Below are 21,682 nucleotides of genomic sequence, written 5' to 3'. Positions count from 1 at the left end.
GGCATTGCTTGAAGAAGTGAGTGGTATCAAAGGAAGCTAGCCACACCCAGATGTTTGAATCTTGGGACTAGCTCAGTGCATGCAGTGCAGGCCCCTATACATCTCTTCTCCCCCTAGTGTGTAGACATTCATTTCTTAAGCATGTTCATGCACTTAGTTTTTGACTCACTTGTGTAAACAAAGTGAGTCTATGTTTTAACCCAGTGTTCAGTTGTCTGTGTGTGTGGGTGTGTGTGTGCATCCGTGGTAAACTTTGACATTGCCATTATCTCTGCAAATACTTTGTCAGTTGACACCAAATTTGGCATAAAAATAGGAAAAATTCAGTTTTTTTCAGTCATCTTGTTGAAAACAATATTGCACCTCTGGGATGGGCACAAAAAAAATTAAAAAGGAAGCCAAATTATATGCAAACTGAATTTACTGTTACATTTATAATTATTTTTACTCTCTAAATTTGGCACTTTGATCTGATATTCTGACACAACAACAAGAGCAGTCATTTTTATCATTTTTTGTTCAAATAGGAACTTCTTTTGCTTCTTAAGCATGGAAGTTATATTTCTGGTGCATGTCTTTAGTGCAGACAGTAAAAAAGGGAAACTAATCTGTAATTAATGCTAGGGGACTTAATTTGCTTTAAACTGATCTTTCTCATCTTAAACATTACATTTTGAAATTATACTCAGTACATAAAAAGCTTGTGTGTTTTACTCTCACTGTACAGGGCTTTCGCTATGTTCATTCGCCCAAGTGGTCTTTTTCGGAAAATACTAAAATGAGTACTACAAGTGGACTTTATAGATCAGTTGGCTGAGCCCTGAAGGTCATGGGCAAAAATCAGTTGCGTACACATATTTATACATATTCAGAGCGTGTGCTCATATTCCTCGATGGCGAATGCGAAGGACGCCATTTTGTTTCATGTTGTTGACCTGCCCGTTCAATCCTATATTCAATCAACAATACACAATAACATGTGATGGAAAGTTGGAGAAGGAGACCGTTAAATATTTATTCAGAGAAGGATTTGTGAATGCCTCATCACTTATGGATTATGCCCCAAACTGCCATAAAAATATCAACAAAATCAGTCAGAATTCACAGTTAGAAATAATAAACCATGAGAGTTAATACCCTTGATGAAACGTAGAAATTTCCAGTCTTGACTTTTCACTTCATACAACGTTTAGAAGTACTTGTACTTGGCTCTACATGTTATTAGTTTAACAAAATACTCAATTTTCATATCAACTTTAAAACTATAAAACTAGAATGAACATAAAAGAGAAATTGAATTGACTGTGTCATACATTCCCGGCGGGTGTAACTAAACTTCTACATCTATCTAGATCCAGAGAAAATGGCTAAATGTTGCAGTGTGATTGCGGCGATAGCCACGTCTCCTTTACCGCGGACTTAAAAAGAATTTTTAATTGCCCTTAAAGATTTTTTGAATGCCCAAGATAACCAGAATAATATGATTTAAACAGCGTTCTCACTGCGAATACCGCAATTGATTTATTTCCCTTAAAAAAGCATGTTTAAATGTTTAATTTTTGAACTTCGCTTAAGGAGCCACAATAGTGTATTGGATAAGACAGTTTCTTCTCACCCGAACACACAGGGTTGGAATCTGCCGTCTGGCCTTTTTTTTTTTTTTTTTTTTTTTAACCCGAAGCTTTATAATAACAAATACAGAACACATTTTAACAATTTAATTTTTTTTTTTTTTTAAGTGTTTCACAAGTGAGTCTTGAAGGCCTTGCCTCTCTTGTTTTATGTGCTTTTCAACTGCTTACTGCTGCATCATGCTGTGTTATAGGCACACATTCTTTGTTCACATAAAAGTACATCCACATAACTATACACACACTGACACACAGACACACAAACGGACACTCAGACACAGACATAGAAACACACACACACACGCACACAGATACACACAAATACACTAAAACCACCACCACCACCACAACTTGGACAATAACTATGCAACAAAAATGAACACTTTCCAGATAAAATTTGAATATGAAACATGTTGGAAGGATTTTTTTTAACCATGTCTCTTCCAATTGCAGAAGAAAAAACGTGGACTTAAGGGTGCAAAGGTAAACAAAGTTTTGAGGGGCATACTACTGGGCCTGACACTGTCTAACATACTGAGTTACAATGCTGCTTGAATTCTGTCACTGATCCCTTCCCCCACCTTTCCCCTCTCACTGCTGTATTACTTCCTGGCATACACACACAACTAGGGAGTGTGTAGTTTCTCCAGAAGGAAGCCATGTATATTGTCCAAAAGCAATTTATGAATGTGTTCAATTTTTCTGTCTTTGAAAATATAGAATCTTGGTGTGGCCAAATGAAATATTACCATTTGTAGTCAACGATGGAAAGACTTTTTAATTATACATTACAGTATTTCACTCAGTCACTTCCTTTTTTTTCTTTTTTGAAACCAAGAAAAATTGAACATAGTCCTTTACTTCTTTTGGACAGTACATATAAAATAATAATGGAAACAGATAAAATAATATTGTCTTCTTTAAAAAAAAAAAATGTAAAAATTTTTTAAAGTTACATTGAATATAAAATGGTTATGAACATGAAGAAAAATTTAAACCATATTGTCCTAACAAAAAAGAAAAAGAAAACCAACAGTGATGAATTGTAAATTGGAGAAAAAAAAATCACCTCCTATTTATGCAAGGAAATGATGTGTTTATGTGCATGGATGAAAATGGAGTTGGGAGACAGTGTACACATATGATATAGAAGCCGTCAAGGATGGGGCTGTGTGGGTATGTCTGAATTGACGTCTGCACATAGCTGGGGTTGAATGGAGAGACGAAGAAAGGTGGGGCTGTGTGGGTATTTGTCTGAATTGACGTCTGCACATAGCTGGGGTTGAATGGAGAGACGAAGAAAGGTGGGGCTGTGTGGGTATTTGTCTGAATTGACGTCTGCACATAGCTGGGGTTGAATGGAGAGACGAAGAAAGGTGGGGCTGTGTGGGTATTTGTCTGAATTGACGTCTGCACATAGCTGGGGTTGAATGGAGAGACGAAGAAAGGTGGGGCCGTGTGGGTATGTCTGAATTGACGTCTGCACATAGCTGGGGTTGAATGGAGAGACGAAGAAAGGTGGGGCCGTGTGGGTATGTCTGAATTGACGTCTGCACATAGCTGGGGTTGAATGGAGAGACGAAGAAAGGTGGGGCTGTGTGGGTATTTGTCTGAATTGACGTCTGCACATAGCTGGGGTTGAATGGAGAGACGAAGAAAGGTGGGGCCGTGTGGGTATGTCTGAATTGACGTCTGCATATAGCTGGGGTTGAATGGAGAGACAAAGAAAGGTGGGGCTGTGTGGGTATTTGTCTGAATTGACGTCTGCACATAGCTGGGGTTGAATGGAGAGACGAAGAAAGAAGGTGGGGCTGTGTGGGTATTTGTCTGAATTGACGTCTGCACATAGCTGGGGTTGAATGGAGAGACGAAGAAAGAAGGTGGGGCTGTGTGGGTATGTCTGAATTGACGTCTGCACATAGCTGGGGTTGAATGGAGAGACGAAGAAAGAAGGTGGGGTAGGGAGGGAAGAGAAATTTCTTTCTTGGATTTCTTTGGAATTCATTCATGCACTTTCCTTTTTTCTTTTTTTTTATTCTTAAAACCAAATATCAGGCTTGCAGTTTTATAAATGTTTTGATATGAAGTGATTTTTTTTGGTATGTGTTAAATTAATATCAGGCACTAACATAGTAATTTCTTTCTTTTTTCCATTCATGTCAAATAGCAGGTCGTCCACATTTTAGCACAGCAGTCTACCTCTGTATTTTCTTATCAGAATCGTTTTATAAAAAGATGATAACATTAGGTTGATGTAAACATACGTGAATAGAAAGTATTTCTCAGTGCTTACATGAGAGCAGAGCTTTGATGTATTGCTTTGATTACCCCACCTCTCTCTCCTCTTGCCTTCTTCTGCTTCTTCCTCTGAGTTGGTCGGCTGCAGTTCCTACATTCACTGGTGTGTACAAGTGGGCTTTTACGTATATAACCATTTTTACCCTGGCATGTAGGCAGCATACTCCATTTTCAGGGTTATGCATGCTGGGTGCGTTCTTGTTTCCATAACCCACCAAACTCTGACATGGATTTAAGGATGTTCAGTGTGTGTATCTGATGAGCTGCATTCATACACATGAAAGGAGTTCAGACATGAGCAGTTCTGCACATATGTTGACCTAGGCAATCAGAAAAATCTCCACTCTCAACCCACCAGGTGCACCAAAACCGGGATGGAGCCTTGGGTGTCAATGCAGCACTCGAACCATTCAGCCAAAATCATTCTCCTCTCTTCTGATCTGTATACTTTTCACCTATCTTGGTTGTGTTGATTACATCTGCTGTTCTGAGCAATTATTTGTTATTTAGAGGTGTGTAGTTTGTATGGTAAGTAATGACTGTAGTTACGATAACAGTTCATTTCTATTACGCCTTTCATTGAAATAACAATGCTCAAGGTACTTAACATGAATATGATAAAATAACAAGATAAATTACAAAAAAAATCATATCTGTGAGTGAAATTTCTTTAACTAGGTGATTTTTTTTTTTTTTTTTTTTTGTTGTTGTTGTTGTTTTGGTATGAAAACATTATTATGATCTTCCCTTTATCTGACAGTGGTACATGTCAGCGGAGATTAGAAAAGAGAGATAAACCACTCGCGGCAGGCCCCTTCTTACTGTCTATAACAGTGCTGAAGCCGTTTTGGGGCACACACGCAGTGCGGAAGGGTGGGGGTAAATCACCCTCTCCTTCCCCACCTGAAGGAAACTGGTCGGTTCTGAGGTTCAGCTGCAGTAAAGCGAAAGTTAAGTTATGCCTGGAATTTCCCACGTGTAGTAAGATTCGCTGTATACAGTGAAAACTGATTCATTTTTGCTTGGTTTTTAGCACGTTTGCATCTGCTTGAATGTAGATAATATAAAAAGAAAATAAAGCAGCTCCCCCCACCACCAACTCCTCCCCCCCCAGCGCAATGTTGCACATGAGAGAGACAGTTATAAATTATTGAACTGCGTTTTCGTAACGCTACTTTTTCTTCACACTTTCTGGTTTACATCACCATTTCTTCAAAAAACAAAAAAAAAAACAAAAAAAATCAAAACATAAAATACATATTCAGCTCTGTCTCTCTTCTAACATCTGTCTATACATACATACATTCATACATGAATACATACATACATAATTTCATATAGATCTATCAGTATGTAAATCTAAATCTATCTATATGTACATAATCATATATATAATTCATATATATACGAACGCTTCATGTTGCCCGAGCAGACCGTTGTATTGTGCTCTATCTCTCTCTCTAAGTCTCTGTCTCTGTCTCTCTCTCTCTCTCTCTCCGGAGTTTTACATGGCTGTTAAAAGCATCTACGATTCTGTACTTGTATGTGTTCGTGACAAAGGTATTTATTCAGACTTTTTTCAGTGTCCAAGAGGGGTTAAACAAGGTTGTATGCTAAGCTCACAGCTGTTTTCCTTTTTCATTGGTGAATTGGCAGTGGAGTTATCAAAGAAGGGGAGACATGGAATACAAATGATACCTGGTGCAACAGATTTGCTCTTAATGCTATTTGCTGATGATGTTGTTCTCTTGTCTGACACACCCATAGTGTTACAAAATCAATTAAATGCCCTTAAGCAAGAAACAGACAGACTACAACAAACAGTGAATCTCGATAAGACCAATATTATAGTTTTCCGCAATGGAGGTCATCTTTCGACTGGTGAAAAATGGTGCTGTGGTGATAGGGAAATAAAAGTAACCAATACATATAAATATTTAGGAATGTTATTCGCAACAAAATTGAGTTTGACATCTGCGTGGGATGAAGCAAACAGAAAAGGGAAAAAAGGTGTAATCCAAATTATAAAATCACTCAGGAGACTGCGTTCGACTGACGCTTTCCTTTAGTTTGGGCGGGGCAAAGGCAGCTCATGAATAATGAATGTGTGTCGCGGCGCAGGCTGCCTGGCTTCAGCAATTTCTGCAAGTGGTTTATCTCTCTTTTCTAATCTCCGATGTTAGTTACAGAGTCATTTGACAATAATAACAGCTTTTGCACACACAAAAAACAGTGTGAAGTTTAATTTTCTGAAACTTGTCTGGTTATTTAAATGGTAAATCAGATTACACCCACAGCTTACACTTTCTCCCAATATTTCAGCATTGCTGCTTTCAATTTAACACTGCTTCTTTCAACCTGATATTGATCTTCCAAAATGACCGTGTATTTTCTGGTAGACTAGTATTCCAATGCTTAACTCATTCTGATATTGATCTTCCAAAATGACCATGTATTTTCTGGTAGACTAGTATTCCAATGCTAAACTCATTCTGATATTGATCTTCCAAAATGACCGTGTATTTTCTGGTAGACTAGTATTCCAATGCTTAACTCATTCTGATATTGATCTTCCAAAATGACCGTGTATTTTCTGGTAGACTAGTATTCCAATGCTTTACTCATTCAGCCCTATGTCCGAGCACTGCTGGGGCATCAAAATCCTTTCATTGAAACAGTTTCCACATTATTGCATATGCCTCATCCACAAGCGAAGGGAATGAACTTGTACAATATTTCTGGCTGTGTCTACACGTGTTGGTTTGGAGGAAAAAAAACAGTCGATTTCAATGTGTTTTCTGCATTTGTCCACATCAGTATGACAGGGGAGTTTAGCAAGGCTGTAAACGCCCCAGGGGTGAATGGGTTAAGAAACTGTTTTAGGATCAATAAATGATCTGTCTGTGAATTACAATAAATGTGAATATCTCTGATGTGTACTGAAGTGTTTGTATGAAAAATCAGTTGGTTTTGTTGGTGTTGTTTTTTGGTTTGTTTTTTTCTTTTTTCTAATGAAAACCTGATTACAAATTGATAATGATATAGTTTATTCCCAGGTGTTATCTTCTTCTTTTTTAATAGAATCATGCTCCCCAGTTCACCTTCTTTTACCCCGTGACTACTGCTGACAAATATGCTCATCATTGAAAGGTTGTCATCTCACTGAGATCAGAGCGTATCAGTTGTCAGTCATCATTCTGGGTGGTTGGGTGTTTTTTTTTTGTTTTGTTTTTTTGTTTTTTGTTTTTACTATTTTCTTTTGGGATGGCCTTATTCTTGTTCAGCAAAACCAGTGATGACATTGGTAATGCAAAAAGTAATAATTGTTTTTTTAAGAATTTGTTATTGCATTTGAAACTCATGCCAGACTCTCAGTTAACCAAGTTCAGCAGTCAAGGGGTTAAATGTGCTGTTTAAAAAAAAAAAAAAAAAAAAAGTTCTCCATGTTTATTCGGACTTGGTGTTGAGTGTGTGTATGTGTTTGTGGAGGGCAGAGAGGGAAGGAGCAATGTGTGTGTGTGTGTGCGTGCGTGCGTGCGTGCATGCGCGCACATGTGCTGGCACACTTGTAATTGTTCTTGTTATTCTTGTGTATTCCTAATGTCCATTAAGATCTATTTTGCCACTCTGCTGTTTTGTCAGGTTTGGGGGTTTTGTTTGTTTGTTTGTTGTTGTTGTTGTTTTATAAATATTTTTGTCTTATGGCTTTCATGTACAACGGACACTTTACAAATTATGAATAGATACACAATGAGCACTTTACAAATAACAGATAGATGTACAATGACACTTTACTGATAGATGTACATAAGCACTTTAGATAACACCAATAGATGTACAATGAGAACTTCACAAATTACTGATAGTTGTACAATGAGCGCTTTACAAATTACAAATAGATGAACAATAAACACTGTACAAATTATAAATGAATGTACAGTGGACACTTTACAAATTGCTGGTAGATGTACATTGGGCACTTTACAAATTACAAATAGATGAACAATAAACACTGTACAAATTATAAATGAATGTACAGTGGACACTTTACAAATTGCTGGTAGATGTACATTGGGCACTTTACAAATTACAAATAGATGAACAATAAACACTGTACAAATTATAAATGAATGCACAGTGGACACTTTACAAATTGCTGGTAGATGTACATTGGGCACTTTACAAATAGATGTACAATGAACACTGTACAAATTATAAATGAATGCACAGTGGACACTTTACAAATTGCTGGTAGATGTACATTGGGCACTTTACAAATTACAAATAGATGTACAATGAACACTTTACAAATTATAGATAGATGTTCAATGAATATTTTACAAATCACTGATAGATGTACAATGAGCACTTTACAATTTACTCATAGATGTATAATGGGCACTTTACAAATAAGCAATAATGTACAATTAACCCTTTCATCACCAGAGGTGCAGGGCAAGCTCACTGTACAAACCAGCTGAGCAGCAGTACACTTCTGTCTAAACCAGCTGTGCAGGAGAGGGAAAACTGTTACCACCAACCCGCTTTACCCTGCCATTACTTCGCTTCTACTCATTCAGTCTTCTTCATTCATAGCTCATGCTAACTCACTCGATACTGGGCTTTTTGTAATCACATGTTCCTCTGGATACTGGGTATTTGTATAGGTTTTTTTTAAAATCACCAAAAAATAATGACAAAACACAATGACTTGAAATTTTGAGACATGTTTATTGATAAATGGCATAGCCCTTACTTTCATTGTTCATTTTTTGTAGCTGGAGTGATAAAACATAGTTTTTTTACAACAACAAAATTGAGGGTGGTTGCAAATGCACAGAAGAAAAATTTTCACCATTGTTGAAAGAAGGGTTATTTTCCACATAAATCACATTGAGAAACCCAGTAGAATGTAAAAAATGGCTATTTGAGAGTGTCTCACTGTCTGCACTGCACAAATGAACTAATATCAGCAACATGCAATTTGCAAGTTCGTATTTCTTCATGTGGCATTCTTCAGCATACAAGGCCTTAGTGTAGCGTTGAAAAAAAAAATATATATTAATAAAGAAAACACACACAGTCTTGAAATTTGGAGACACAATTACTAATAAAGTGAATAAGAGGAGCACAAACTTTCAAAGCTCTTACTGTTATGGTTCACTTTTTGTAGCCAGAGATACATAGGATTATCTTTTTTATGATAAGAAAATTGAGGGTGGTTGCACATCATAGTGGTGAAATTCACAGTATTGTTGAAAGAAGGGTTATTTCCACATGAATTGCATTGTCAAACAATGTAGAGTGTAAAAAAAAAAAAGGCTATTTGAGAGTTTCTGCACCATACAAATGAGCAAAAATAAATAACATTCAAGTGGCAAACTAGTAATTTGTCGTGTGGCATTTTTTAGTACACTGGGCATCAGTATGGTCTGAAAACAATTCATAAAAAAATCAATAAAAGACAAGTAGTTTTGAAATTTGGAGACATCATTACTGATAAAGTGAATAAGAAGAGCACAAACTTTCAAAGCTCTTTCTATTATGGTTCACGTTTTGTAGCCAGAGATAAATTGGATTACCTTTCTTACGATAACAAAATTGAGGGTGGTTGCACATAGTAATGAAATTCACAGCACTGTTGAAAGAAGGGTTATTTTCCACATGCATTGTCAAACCCTGCAAGAGTACAAAAAAAGGCTTTTTGAGAGTTTCTGCATCATACAAATAAACTAAAATAAATAACATAAAAGTAGCTAATTCGTAATTTGTCATGTGGTATTCTTCAGTACGGTAGGTATTAGTATGGTTTGAAAATAAATAAATAAATGAATAAATAAATGTCACACAGTCTTGAAACTTGGAGACATTATTATTGATATAGTGAATAAGCACAGTAAGCAGCTCTTCACTCCATGGTACTCTGTAGCTGAATGGAGATGGGGTATTCTTTATCCTTGTCTGGGTAATCCACACTGTTCTTGAGGGAACCCCCCCCCCCCCACCCACCCACCCAAAAAAGCTGTTTTTGACACACACCACACTGATAATCATTTCAGAAGTTTCTGCACTGTAAGAATACACTAACACTAATCATAAGGCCGAAAAAAATACCTCACTATTTGATATCCAAAACAGGCGCAGTCTACACATGGCAAAAAAAAAAAACACATGTTTATGGGGGCGTGGCCAGTCATACCTTGTAACTGCAGTCCTTGCAGTTCCTGGTCCATGTATGGCAGAATTGCAGGAAAAAATCTAAAATCTTCATGCCACTCTTTGCTCATAAATTGAAGAAAACTGTTTGTGCTCTGGTCAGCCAGTAGTCCGTGTGCACTGGCCTCTCTTTCACTGTCACTGTCCGCCTCACTTGCCACGCCTCTCAGCTCTTCCACATGAGATAAGATATCTGATAAACTTTCATGTTCGCTCTCCTCAGATGGTACAAAGTCACTCTACTCGTCTTCTTCACCATACTCTACATCTGATCCTTCTGTTTGGACCAGTTCCACGGCTTCTCATAGGGTGTAAACACGCCTTCCTTGTCTGCTCTGTGAACCAGTCGCACTGGGTTGCAACACCATTGTTGTTTGTTTGAACACAAAGGCCTGGGTGACGATAAAAATAGCTCAGCAGTACAGGAACAAGTGACTCGCCAGCTACTCCAGTGGTCAAAGGTTGGCCTATGCTAATTAGGCTGTAACATGGATGGCTGTGGCACTGGGTCATGACGTCACTTGTGGAAATTTTTTAAGGTCATAACGGCTATAGCCGTTGTCAGTATACAACCATTTGGAAATGGACAACGGCTATAGCCGTGTTAGTATCGAGTGAGTTAAAGAGCAAAGAATGCAAATTATGATAAGCATGTTTATTTGTATGAATACATTGACTGAATTTTGAAATCAGTTGATGAAAATGAAAAAGTATGTACTTTTGAGTAGTTTTCACATATTCATAGTTGTTTTAAACATGAAATACACCATTTCAAGTGAAAAATTAACACACAGACTGGGAAGTGCAACTGGAAACATAGACACAACACAGTGTAATCAAATGTGCACTCACCTGTGTGCAGGGATGAGAAGAACACACACACACACACACACACACACACACACACATGAGAGTATCCATAAGGGAAAACAACAGCACCACACACACTGTATGATGCAAAACTGGAAAGATGGTTTCTTTCACAATTGTCTTTGTACATTATTGAATAATGTATTTGTGTCAATTTGATACAGCAAAAGAAACACAAAAACACACACAAAAAAACATCCAATTCAGAAACACCAACACCACACACACTGTATGTTGCAAAACTGGAAGGTACATTATCAAATGTCTTTGTGTTACTTGTCAATCACTCTCGACCGATCTGACGAATTCTTCTCCACTGTCTCTGTCAGCAAACGGCACTCCAGCAGGTGAATTATCGTTTGAACTCATTTGCAATGCCTCCGTAGTGTTGTTAACACCATTTCGTTTGTTTCCTGAAGTGCTGGCCTTGCTTCGACGGCAGAAATCTGCTAGATGAATTCGGAAATATGCGACAACGTGTGTCAACTTGCAAGTCAAACGTAGAATAGACGTTATGGAAAACATGGTGAATATTTCGAACTTGTGTGGTTTCACGAAAAGAAGAATGAATTAGGTTAGTAACTCTAGTGCACAAGTCGCCAATTGGCGCCTGAGGCGTTGAGCATACAAGTTGCCCATTGGCGCCTGAAGCGTTCAACTAGGAAGTTGCTGATCAGCGCCTGAACCGTCGAAAGGGTTAACACTTTTCAAGTTACCGGTAGAAGTACAATGAGCACTTTATGAATTACCTTTTCATCTTTAATGGTCAAGTATGAATAAGTGTGTTTAGGTGTTATGAAATAACATTATTTTCTTTCTTTATTGATTATTTAACATGTGTTGAATGTTGTATGTTAATGTTATGTATTGCCAAAGATCAGATATTTGTATTTCAATTTTTTAAATCTTTAAATTCTGTATTAGCCAATAAATTTGTTCTGGTTTTGCATCTCATCCACATAGGAAGCACACAAAGGATGTTTATATAAAGTGAGTGTGTGTGGGTGTGTGTGTGTGTGTGTGTGCTCACATATTCTTCAGACTTGTCTTATAGGAACAATGTTTTCCATTGCTTATACACCTAGTGGTACAATCACTGGCGTACTCCTCCATGCAACGCACACTTTCTTTAACTCTGAATAATCCACATTTTACAAACACACAATGATTGTTCATTGAGTTACACATGGGCCACTTCCATTGCTGACTAAGCTTCCTTGAGAGCAGTCGGTGTTGAAAGAGCTGTAAGTAAATACACATTCTTTTCAGAATGGATGGTGTGTTTGGTCACTTCAAAGGACCAAGTATTCGGTGAAGTTGCTATTAAACATCAGAAAAAGTATTATTCATATGACTAACCTTTCATTTTTCATCCCTGTGTCGCTCATGCAATTTTCATCTAGCCTCATTCAGACCATACTTAACGGAGAAAAACATGGCTCAGTCAGTTTCCTCTTTTGCCCTGTCCAGACTGGATTACTGCAATTCTACCTTAGCAGGTTTACCATCTTCCTCTCTTATTAGACTACAGAAAGTACAGAACAATGCTGCACAACTCGTCCTAGCAAAAAAGAAATCTGATCGTGTCACACCTCTTTTGCATCAGTTACACTGGCTTCCTATAGAGTCCGGCATTACTATAAACTAGCGACACTTGCCTTCCGACATTTTGATTAATCTCTTCCCCCATATCTCTCCTCTGTGCTGGAAACGTACGAACCATGTAGAACACTAAGATCCAGTTCTGAACTGTTACTTTAAGTCCCAAGAACTAATTTAAAATGTACAGGGAAAAGGTCTTTTAGGGCTCAAGTACCCCAAATTTGGAATTCTTTCCCCAACGTCCCTCAGAAATGCTCCTGATCTCCAGACCTTCAAGTCAGATCTGAAAACGCACCTTTTCCGCAAACATTTCTGTACTCAGCAAGATGGATAGTCCAAAGTCTGTTAGCCAGATGGAATTTTATGCTAGAGATATTTATACTCATGTAATCCTGTTTCAGTGCAGTTGATATATTTAATGTGTCTGGGCAAGCGCAAGTGCATGTGTCTGTGTGTGTGTGTGCGAGTGTGAGTGCGCGTGCATGTATGTGTGTGTTTAAAAAATGTGTGTTTTTAAGGAATGTATTTCTTTTTAATCTAAGCATTATTTACTTGATATTTTTATTGCTTGGTGGATCATGCTTTTCTATTCATTCTTTGAACACATTGGATTGAACTGGTGTAATGTTTGATGTTATGTTTATATCTGGCTCGAAAATGTAAGACGCTTTAAGCAGCATTAGTACTGGATAGCGCGCCATAGAAAAGTTATTAATTATTATTATTATTATGCAAACCATATGTCCCCATTTTTATGGGAACATGCATTTGGAAAACTGATGATTTGTACTGTTAGTCTGATAATGTGCTCAAAAGTGTTCAAACACTTGCATTCACCTATTTCACAGACACTTTCTTGTGTGGCCAGAGTGAATGCAAGAGGGTTAAGGAATGACAAAGGGATTGACATGAAGTGATGTCCTTGATCTCACTCAGGTCCTGCTCTGTTCTTTGTCAAACAGGAAGCGGAGAAGCTGGAGCCTGACATTGCCGAGGAACCCAGCAAGGGACACAACCATGTACAGCATGAGAAACACGTCACCTCAGCCAACAAGGAAAACAGACATGTGAGACAAGTGACTCTTCTTCATCTTTTGAGTTTGTGGGCTGTCACATCAGTATTCTCTTGTATTTACGAGTGTGCTTTTGTGTGTATGATTGTTTTACCCCGCCATTTAGGCAGCCAGACCTTGTTTTGGGGTATGTTTTGGGGCCATATTTTTGTTTCCAGAACCTTCCACATGCCGACTGCATTACAGGAACTAAGGTGTGTAAGCACCAAGGCACTTAGGCTTTGGCACATCTGCACATATGTTGACTTGGAAGAAAAACTGGTCTCAGACCTTATTCTCATCATGTCAGGTGCTGGTAGGATTGGAGCACAGAGCCCTTAGTACTAAACATCCTTTGCTCAGACCACTGATGTGCGATACAGGCAGGCAATAGTCTTATGTTCTTAGTTATGTTACTGACCATTTGGTTTTGGATTTTTTTCTTTCCACATCGGCTGCAGTTCCATGTTTACTCATTTCCTCAAGTGGCTCTTCTGGTTTTTTTCTTTTTGCATGGACGTTTATGTCCCGCTGTTTAGTTTGGAGAACATGTTCCGTTTAGTGGATGTGTGGTGTCTTGCGTAAACTTTCATGTTTCTACATTTCATTGAATTTGCACCAAGATAAGCGGATCTTTGGTGAGGGTTCTGTGATCTGCATGCATATGCATATGAACAGGTTTGTGGGTTCTTTGAAGTGGAGCACAGACATAATTTTCATCTATGGTAATTGTACATTGTTGCTCTCCCTCCCTCCTTTTTTGTGTGTTTTTCTTCTCCCAAGTGACCTGTCTGTATAGCCACCACACCCCCTGTCAGCAGATACCCCCCTCAGAGCCTGAGCGAAGCCACCACAGACCTCACCACCCCCACAACAATCACAACAATAGCCGCGATGTCCAGGACCACCGACACGCGCACATGGCTCCACCACCGTCACGGCCGCCAGAACCGACCCGTCACCCCACCGCGTCACCTGGCCCAGGTGGGTGTGTCCTGTTGTGGCTAGTGCCAGTTTAGCATATTGCATCCTGTAACTGCTCCAGCACTATGTCTGTATGCCGTTTATTATTTTTGCCTTTGAACCGCTATCTTTATTTTCACCGATACTGCTGTTATCCATTAACTTAATGGGAGAAATTACTGCACGAATTAGGATGCTGTCTTAATTAAAAAAAAATTTAAAAAGAAAAGAAAAGAAAAGATTGTAAGTAAAAAAAATACAATTCCTCTCCTCACTATCCAGTTTAAAACAGGGGGGGGGGGGGGGGTATATTTCAATGCAAAATAGTGGTGATAGTCAAGGTGTGCTGTATGACTCCTCCCAGTAACCTGTAGCACCATATGCTGAAGTTGTATACCACTCTGTTCTAGGGAACTTGTTACAACTAATTTCATCAGCACTATGACTGATACCTCCCATGCCCCAAAACCCCAGAATCAGTGACATGATGTACTGAGTGTGGGATGAGGCAGACCTCATGAGGGGATGTAAACACAGCACCAAGAGGACTCTGGACCAATCAGAACGCCTGAATAATCTGTAAATAACTCCTGTACCTCCTGAAGAAATGTAAACACAGCACCAAGAGGACTCTGGACCAATCAGAACACCTGAATAATCTGTAAATAACTCCTGTACCTCCTGAAGAAATGTAAACACAGCACCAAGAGGACTCTGGACCAATCAGAACGCCTGAATAATCTGTAAATAACTCCTGTACCTCCTGAAGAAATGTAAACACAGCACCAAGAGGACTCTGAACCAATCAAAACACCTGAATAATCTATAAATAACTCCTGTACCTCCTGAAGAAATGTAAACACAGCACCAAGAGGACTCTGAACCAATCAAAACACCTGAATAATCTGTAAATAACTCCTGTACCTCCTGAAGAAATGTAAACACAGCACCAAGAGGACTCTGGACCAATCAGAACGCCTGAATAATCTGTAAATAACTCCTGTACCTCCTGAAGAAATGTAAACACAGCACCAAGAGGACTCTGGACCAATCAGAACGCCTGAATAATCTGTAAATAACTCCTGTACCTCCTGAAGAAATGTAAACACAGCACCAAGAGGACTCTGGACCAATCAGAACGCCTGAATAATCTGTAAATAACTCCTGTACCTCCTGAAGAAATGTAAACACAGCACCAAGAGGACTCTGGACCAATCAAAACACCTGAATAATCTGTAAATACCTCCTGTACCTCCTGAAGAAATGTAAACACAGCACCAAGAGGACTCTGGACCAATCAAAACACCTGAATAATCTGTAAATAACTCCTGTACCTCCTGAAGAAATGTAAACACAGCACCAAGAGGACTCTGAACCAATCAAAACACCTGAATAATCTATAAATAACTCCTGTACCTCCAGAAGAAATGTAAACACAGCACCAAGAGGACTCTGGACCAATCAGAACGCCTGAATAATCTGTAAATAACTCCTGTACCTCCTGAAGAAATGTAAACACAGCACCAAGAGGACTCTGGACCAATCAGAACGCCTGAATAATCTGTAAATAACTCCTGTACCTCCAGAAGAAATGTAAACACAGCACCAAGAGGACTCTGGACCAATCAAAACAAACCTGAATAATCTGTAAATAACTCCTGTACCTCCTGAAGAAATTTAAACACAGCACCAAGAGGACTCTGGACCATGCAAAACACCTGAATAATCTGTAAATAATTCCTGTGGGACGGGGCAGACCTCTTGAAGAAATGTAAACAGGGCACCAGTATGACTATGGACCATGCAAAACACCTGAATAATCTGTAAATAACTATCAGCTTCCAGAAACATAAATTGAATTCTTCTTGTGTTTTTTTTAAAAGTAACTATTGTATGTATATTGTACTGGTAAACATTATATGTATGCCGATGTGTTTGAGGGTATGAGTGTTCCTAAAAGATTCAAAATGTTCCTGGAACTTTTCCACATTGATCCTAACTAAAAACCTTCCTCATCATACCCATGCATCTGATTCTATTTATGCTTTTTGCTCATCCCTAAAAATCTATAAACACTCTCAGCTTCCTTGTTCTCCAACACCAGCCGTGTCAGCTCACTTTGGATGTATGAAGAGTGGGAAAGGGAGAGTGTGTGTATGCGGAGGGGGAAGGGATTTTGAGAAAGAGTGGTCATGAATGATTTATGCAACTTCTGATATTTTTCTTTCATGTAAATGCCCTGAGCTCCTAGAGAGAAAGGGTGCTCTATAAATGTACATTAGTATTATTATTATTGTTGTTATTAAAAACAGACTGGCACACCTAGTGGGAGACCAACAACATAACACAGCACACACAAATGCGCACACACACATAAATTTGTGCACATGAACACACACACACACACACACACACACACACACATGCACACACACATGCATTCAAGCATGCACTCATGCGCAAACACACACACACACACACACACACACACTCACTCACCCACACCCACACCCACCACCTAATTTCCCCCGCTGTCCCACCCCCAGACACAGCAGCCCTGACCCACCTGGTGGAGGAGCTGCAGCGCGAGGTGCATGAGCTCCGCAGCCACACGGTCAGCAAGAACGACTACAACGACCTGCGCTCCGAGTACCTGCGGCTGAAGCAGGACTTTGACGTGTTCCGGGCCAGCCACAGCAAGAAGCTGAGGGACCTGATGATGGAGGTGGACGAGGAGAAGAAGCTGCGCCTCAACACGCAGGTGGAGGTGGAGAGGGTGCGCAAACTGCTGACGGAGAGTCACGTCTGATAGTGGTGGATGGTGTGGCTGGGGGTGTGAAACTTGCATATGTTGTGTGTGTGGCTGAAGGTGTGCATGTTTCTCTCTGTGTGGGGGTCTCTTTGTGTGTGTGAGAGTGAGAGAGAGACAGCAGTCTGATAGTGGTTGAATGTTTCTGTCTTTGCATGTGCATGTGGATGCATGTGAAAACTTGCGTGTGTTATGTGCGTTGGTGAATGTGTGTTTGTGTCTGTGTGTGTTTGACAGCTTGCATGTGTGGTGTGCACATGGGTGAAAGGTTTGTTGTGTGCCTGAAAGTTTGTGATTGATCATGATAATGTTTTTTTGTGCACAAACACATGTTTGTGCCAGTGGATGAACGATTTGCACGAATTGGTATCAGTTTCTGTATTGTCAGAAGAAGAGAAAAAAGTGAATTGTGGGCTTGTTTTTAACTACAAGGTTTTTTCTGGGATAGATTCTCAATATGCTATTATTGTACAAAGAAAAAATCCTGTTAACCCTTGTGGGGGGGTGGGGGTGGGGGTGGGGAACAAAACAAAACTATAAAAAAAAATTAAAAAACAAGAGCAGTAAGCAAAATGATCAACAGTGAAAGTGTAGAGCAAGCAAACAGCTAGGTGCCAGCCTTTCTGGGGCCGTATTCAAGACATAATTCATTTTGCCTTCAAACAAATTATCTTTGACATGGTTGGGACCCATGGGTACAGTTTACCTTGAAGGATAAGTTATCTTCGTATTCAAGACACATGCGGTTCATTCAGACAGCTAACCCATTGTTTTGTTTTGTTTTAAATCACAATTCCCATCTGTGCATGCTCTCAGTTTCACTTCTCATCGCACCACAGATCAGACCATTGTAGAGAGACTTCGCAAAACGTGCTATCCGTAAAGCACGCCTATTTTCCCTTAAAAAAAAAAAAAAAAAAAAAAATGCTGCAAAACGATCCGCCATATTTACCTCTGCTTTGTGGGCAGTCACCCTTGGCAGGCAGGAAAGGTAAATTGCCTTCGGGGTTTGTAGACACGCGGGTAGACTCTTCTGTTCATGAATACTGGATATTGCTTACCCTCGGGCAGTTTGCCTTGCCTCACATTTAGCCTCAGGCATGATGTTCTCTTGAATACGGCCCCTGGTGGTCATTCCAGCTGGGGTATTATACTTGTAAATAACAGATCAGATATGTTTGTTTCTCCATTGAATAGGTGGAATTTTACTTCTGTGATGATTCAGATTTATTCCTCTTTGTGTGTTTATTTGCGCATTGTGGGTGTCTATTTGTGTATGAGAGAGAAAGAAACAGGAAGTTTGTTCTGTTTAAAATCATATCAGTATGTATACAAAAAAAAAAGAAAAGAAAAACCAGCTCTTAAGTTGATATAGCCACATATAAACATAAAAATTATGGTCAAAGATGGTGTTTTGGTTTTGCTTCTTGTTTTGTTTGTTTGTTCAGAATATATTTGTGTTGCTGGCTTGTGCTGATCCACACATTCCCATCCTACCACTGTAGCTCACAAACTGCAGTCTGTTTGTTTGACTGGCAGTGGCAGTGATTGTTTTTTTGCCTGTTGAAATGGCTGAGAGAAGTATGAGAACGAAACAAAAAATGACTATGAATCTAACTCAGAGATGAAACTGAGGTTTTCTGTTTCAGTCTGAAAGCAGTCCATTTCCACCATAACTACATGTAAAGCTGTAAGAAGTGTACTGTTTTCTAAATTTTCCCGCATTCTTGATTTCAGACTATAGTCTGAAGAATCTCATACAAGCATTAACATAAGAACTAAAACAAAAAACATCAGTTAAAAAAAAGAAAGAAAAGAATAATAGCAGTGAGCACTGGCATAGTTCTTTCAGACCGCCATATACGAACAATTGAGATATTAGTGCTCATATTATTCATAGAGTTTGGTGGTGTGATTTAGTGCTTTTTTTTTTTTCCTTAAGGCTTTTCCTTGAGAAGTGTTAGTTTCAAGACATGAGTTATGATTCAGAGTGGGCATTTATAAACCAGTTGTAGCAGATGTCGGAAGCACTTTATTGTTACTCTGTGCACTGCACAATGATCTTCAAGGGCAGAATTAGGAGTTGGACTTTTGATCCAGTGTTGACCAGTGACTGGGGTTCAAGGCCCCATTTCAGCATGGTGGTGTGTCCTTTGAGAAAGGCACTTCACTCCAACTGTCCTCACTCCTCCCAGCTGTGAATGGGTAGGTGACCTAGTTGGGGAAGGTTAAAACACACAGAAGGAAGGTGACCTAGTTGAGGAAGGTTAAAACAGGCAGAAGGTAGGTGACCTAGTTGAGGAAGGTTAAAACAGGCAGAAGGAAGGTGACCTAGTTGGGGAAGGTTAAAACAGGCAGAAGGTAGGTGACCTAGTTGAGGAAGGTTAAAACAGGCAGAAGGTAGGTGACCTAGTTGGGGAAGGTTAAAACAGGCAGAAGGTAGGTGACCTAGTTGGGGAAGGTTAAAACACATAGAAGGTAGGTGACCTAGTTGAGGAAGGTTAAAACAGGCAGAAGGTAGGTGACCTAGTTGGGGAAGGTTAAAACACACAGAAGGTAGGTGACCTAGTTGGGGAAGGTTAAAACAGGCAGAAGGTAGGTGACCTAGTTGAGGAAAGTTAAAACAGGCAGAAGGTAGGTGACCTAGTTGAGGAAGGTTAAAACAGGCAGAAGGTAGGTGACCTAGTTGAGGAAGGTTAAAACAGGCAGAAGGTAGGTGACCTAGTTGGGGAAGGTTAAAACAGGCAGAAGGTAGGTGACCTAGTTGAGGAAGGTTAAAACAGGCAGAAGGTAGGTGACCTAGTTGAGGAAGGTTAAAACAGGCAGAAGGTAGGTGACCTAGTTGGGGAAGGTTAAAACAGGCAGAAGGTAGGTGACCTAGTTGAGGAAGGTTAAAACAGGCAGAAGGTAGGTGACCTAGTTGAGGAAGGTTAAAACAGGCAGAAGGTAGGTGACCTAGTTGGGGAAGGTTAAAACAGGCAGAAGGTAGGTGACCTAGTTGAGGAAGGTTAAAACAGGCAGAAGGTAGGTGACCTAGTTGGGGAAGGTTAAAACAGGCAGAAGGAAGGTGACCTAGTTGGGGAAGGTTAAAACAGGCAGAAGGAAGGTGACCTAGTTGGGGAAGGTTAAAACAGGGAGAAGGTAGGTGACCTAGTTGGGGAAGGTTAAAACAGGGAGAAGGTAGGTGACCTAGTTGGGGAAGGTTAAAACACAGAGAAGGAAGGTGACCTAGTTGGGGAAGGTTAAAACAGGGAGAAGGTAGGTGACCTAGTTGGGGAAGGTTAAAACAGGGAGAAGGAAGGAGAGGTTTGGGCCCTACCTTCCTATGTTGGCTCTCAGACACAGTGAATATGAATTTGCTGCCCCAGTGACTGTAAAAGGCTTTTGGATCTCTTACCTTTTAAACTTATGAGGTGTTCTTGCTGCTTCAGTATGTAGGGGCAACATCCAGTCCTCAGACCTGTCCATAAATGACAGCAAACTGTGTGATGCTCACCACCTTGACAGAGGACATTCCAAACATCTTTCTTTGCCATTAAACTTTTCTCTATGTGTTTGTAATTTGTGAGTGAGTGTGTGTGTGTGTGTGTGTGCGCGCGTCCATGTGGTGTGCATTGATTCCTCACACACCTGAGTCAACATAGCTTGTCTCTTGCATTCCATGTGACTGTCTTCCTTCTAGCATGGTGTGTGTGGACTCATTGGTGAAGGTTCTCTGATTCTGGACACATATAGATACATACACATATATTCTGAATAAGGAAACTTATTTTTCCTGTGTGTGGTGATCGTTTTCTTCAACAGGCTGAACAAACCTGTGGATAGGAAAGTGTTACTGAAGTCATTGTGCTCACAGTGGTATGTCTTCACAGATATTTTTGTAAACATAACTGGAATAGGAAAGTGTTACTGAAGCCATTCTGCTCACTGTGGCGCGTCTTCACAGTTGTAAACATAACTGGAATAGGAAAGTGTTACTGAAGTCATTCTGCTCACTGTGGTGTGTCTTCACAGATGTTTTTGTAAACATAACTGGAATAGGAAAGTGTTACTGAAGCCATTCTGCTCACTGTGGTGTGTCTTCACAGTTGTAAACATAACTGGAATAGGAAAGTGTTACTGAAGCCATTCTGCTTGCAGTGGTGTGTCTTCACAGATATTTTTGTAAACATAACTGGAATAGGAAAGTGTTACTGAAGCCATTCTGCTCACTGTGGTGTGTCTTCACAGATATTTTTGTA

General features: G+C 39.6%; 1 protein-coding gene across 10 annotated transcripts in view; it reads left to right on the top strand.

The window, feature by feature from the left end:
- LOC143298307 (SH3 domain-containing kinase-binding protein 1-like) overlaps window positions 1–17,934 on the top strand; it is a 45,206-nt gene extending 27,272 nt beyond the window's left edge. For 2 of the 10 annotated variants that reach the window (XM_076611136.1, XM_076611131.1), the window contains 4 exons: window positions 2,085–2,114; window positions 13,580–13,684; window positions 14,488–14,653; window positions 17,179–17,933. In XM_076611136.1, coding sequence (XP_076467251.1) covers window positions 2,085–2,114; window positions 13,580–13,684; window positions 14,488–14,653; window positions 17,179–17,441 — 564 coding nt within the window. In that variant the 3' untranslated portion in view covers window positions 17,442–17,933. Of the gene's footprint in view, window positions 1–2,084; window positions 2,115–13,579; window positions 13,685–14,487; window positions 14,654–17,178 lie in introns of all 10 variants that reach the window. The other 8 variants (XM_076611129.1, XM_076611126.1, XM_076611130.1 and 5 more) reach the window with 7 other exon arrangements.
- Window positions 17,935–21,682: the final 3,748 nt, after the last annotated feature.

Source organism: Babylonia areolata, chromosome 23, assembly GCF_041734735.1.
Source record: "Babylonia areolata isolate BAREFJ2019XMU chromosome 23, ASM4173473v1, whole genome shotgun sequence".
Taxonomy (NCBI): domain Eukaryota; kingdom Metazoa; phylum Mollusca; class Gastropoda; order Neogastropoda; family Buccinidae; genus Babylonia; species Babylonia areolata.
Note: the sequence above shows the minus strand (reverse complement) of the source record. Positions and strands in the feature narration are given on the sequence as shown.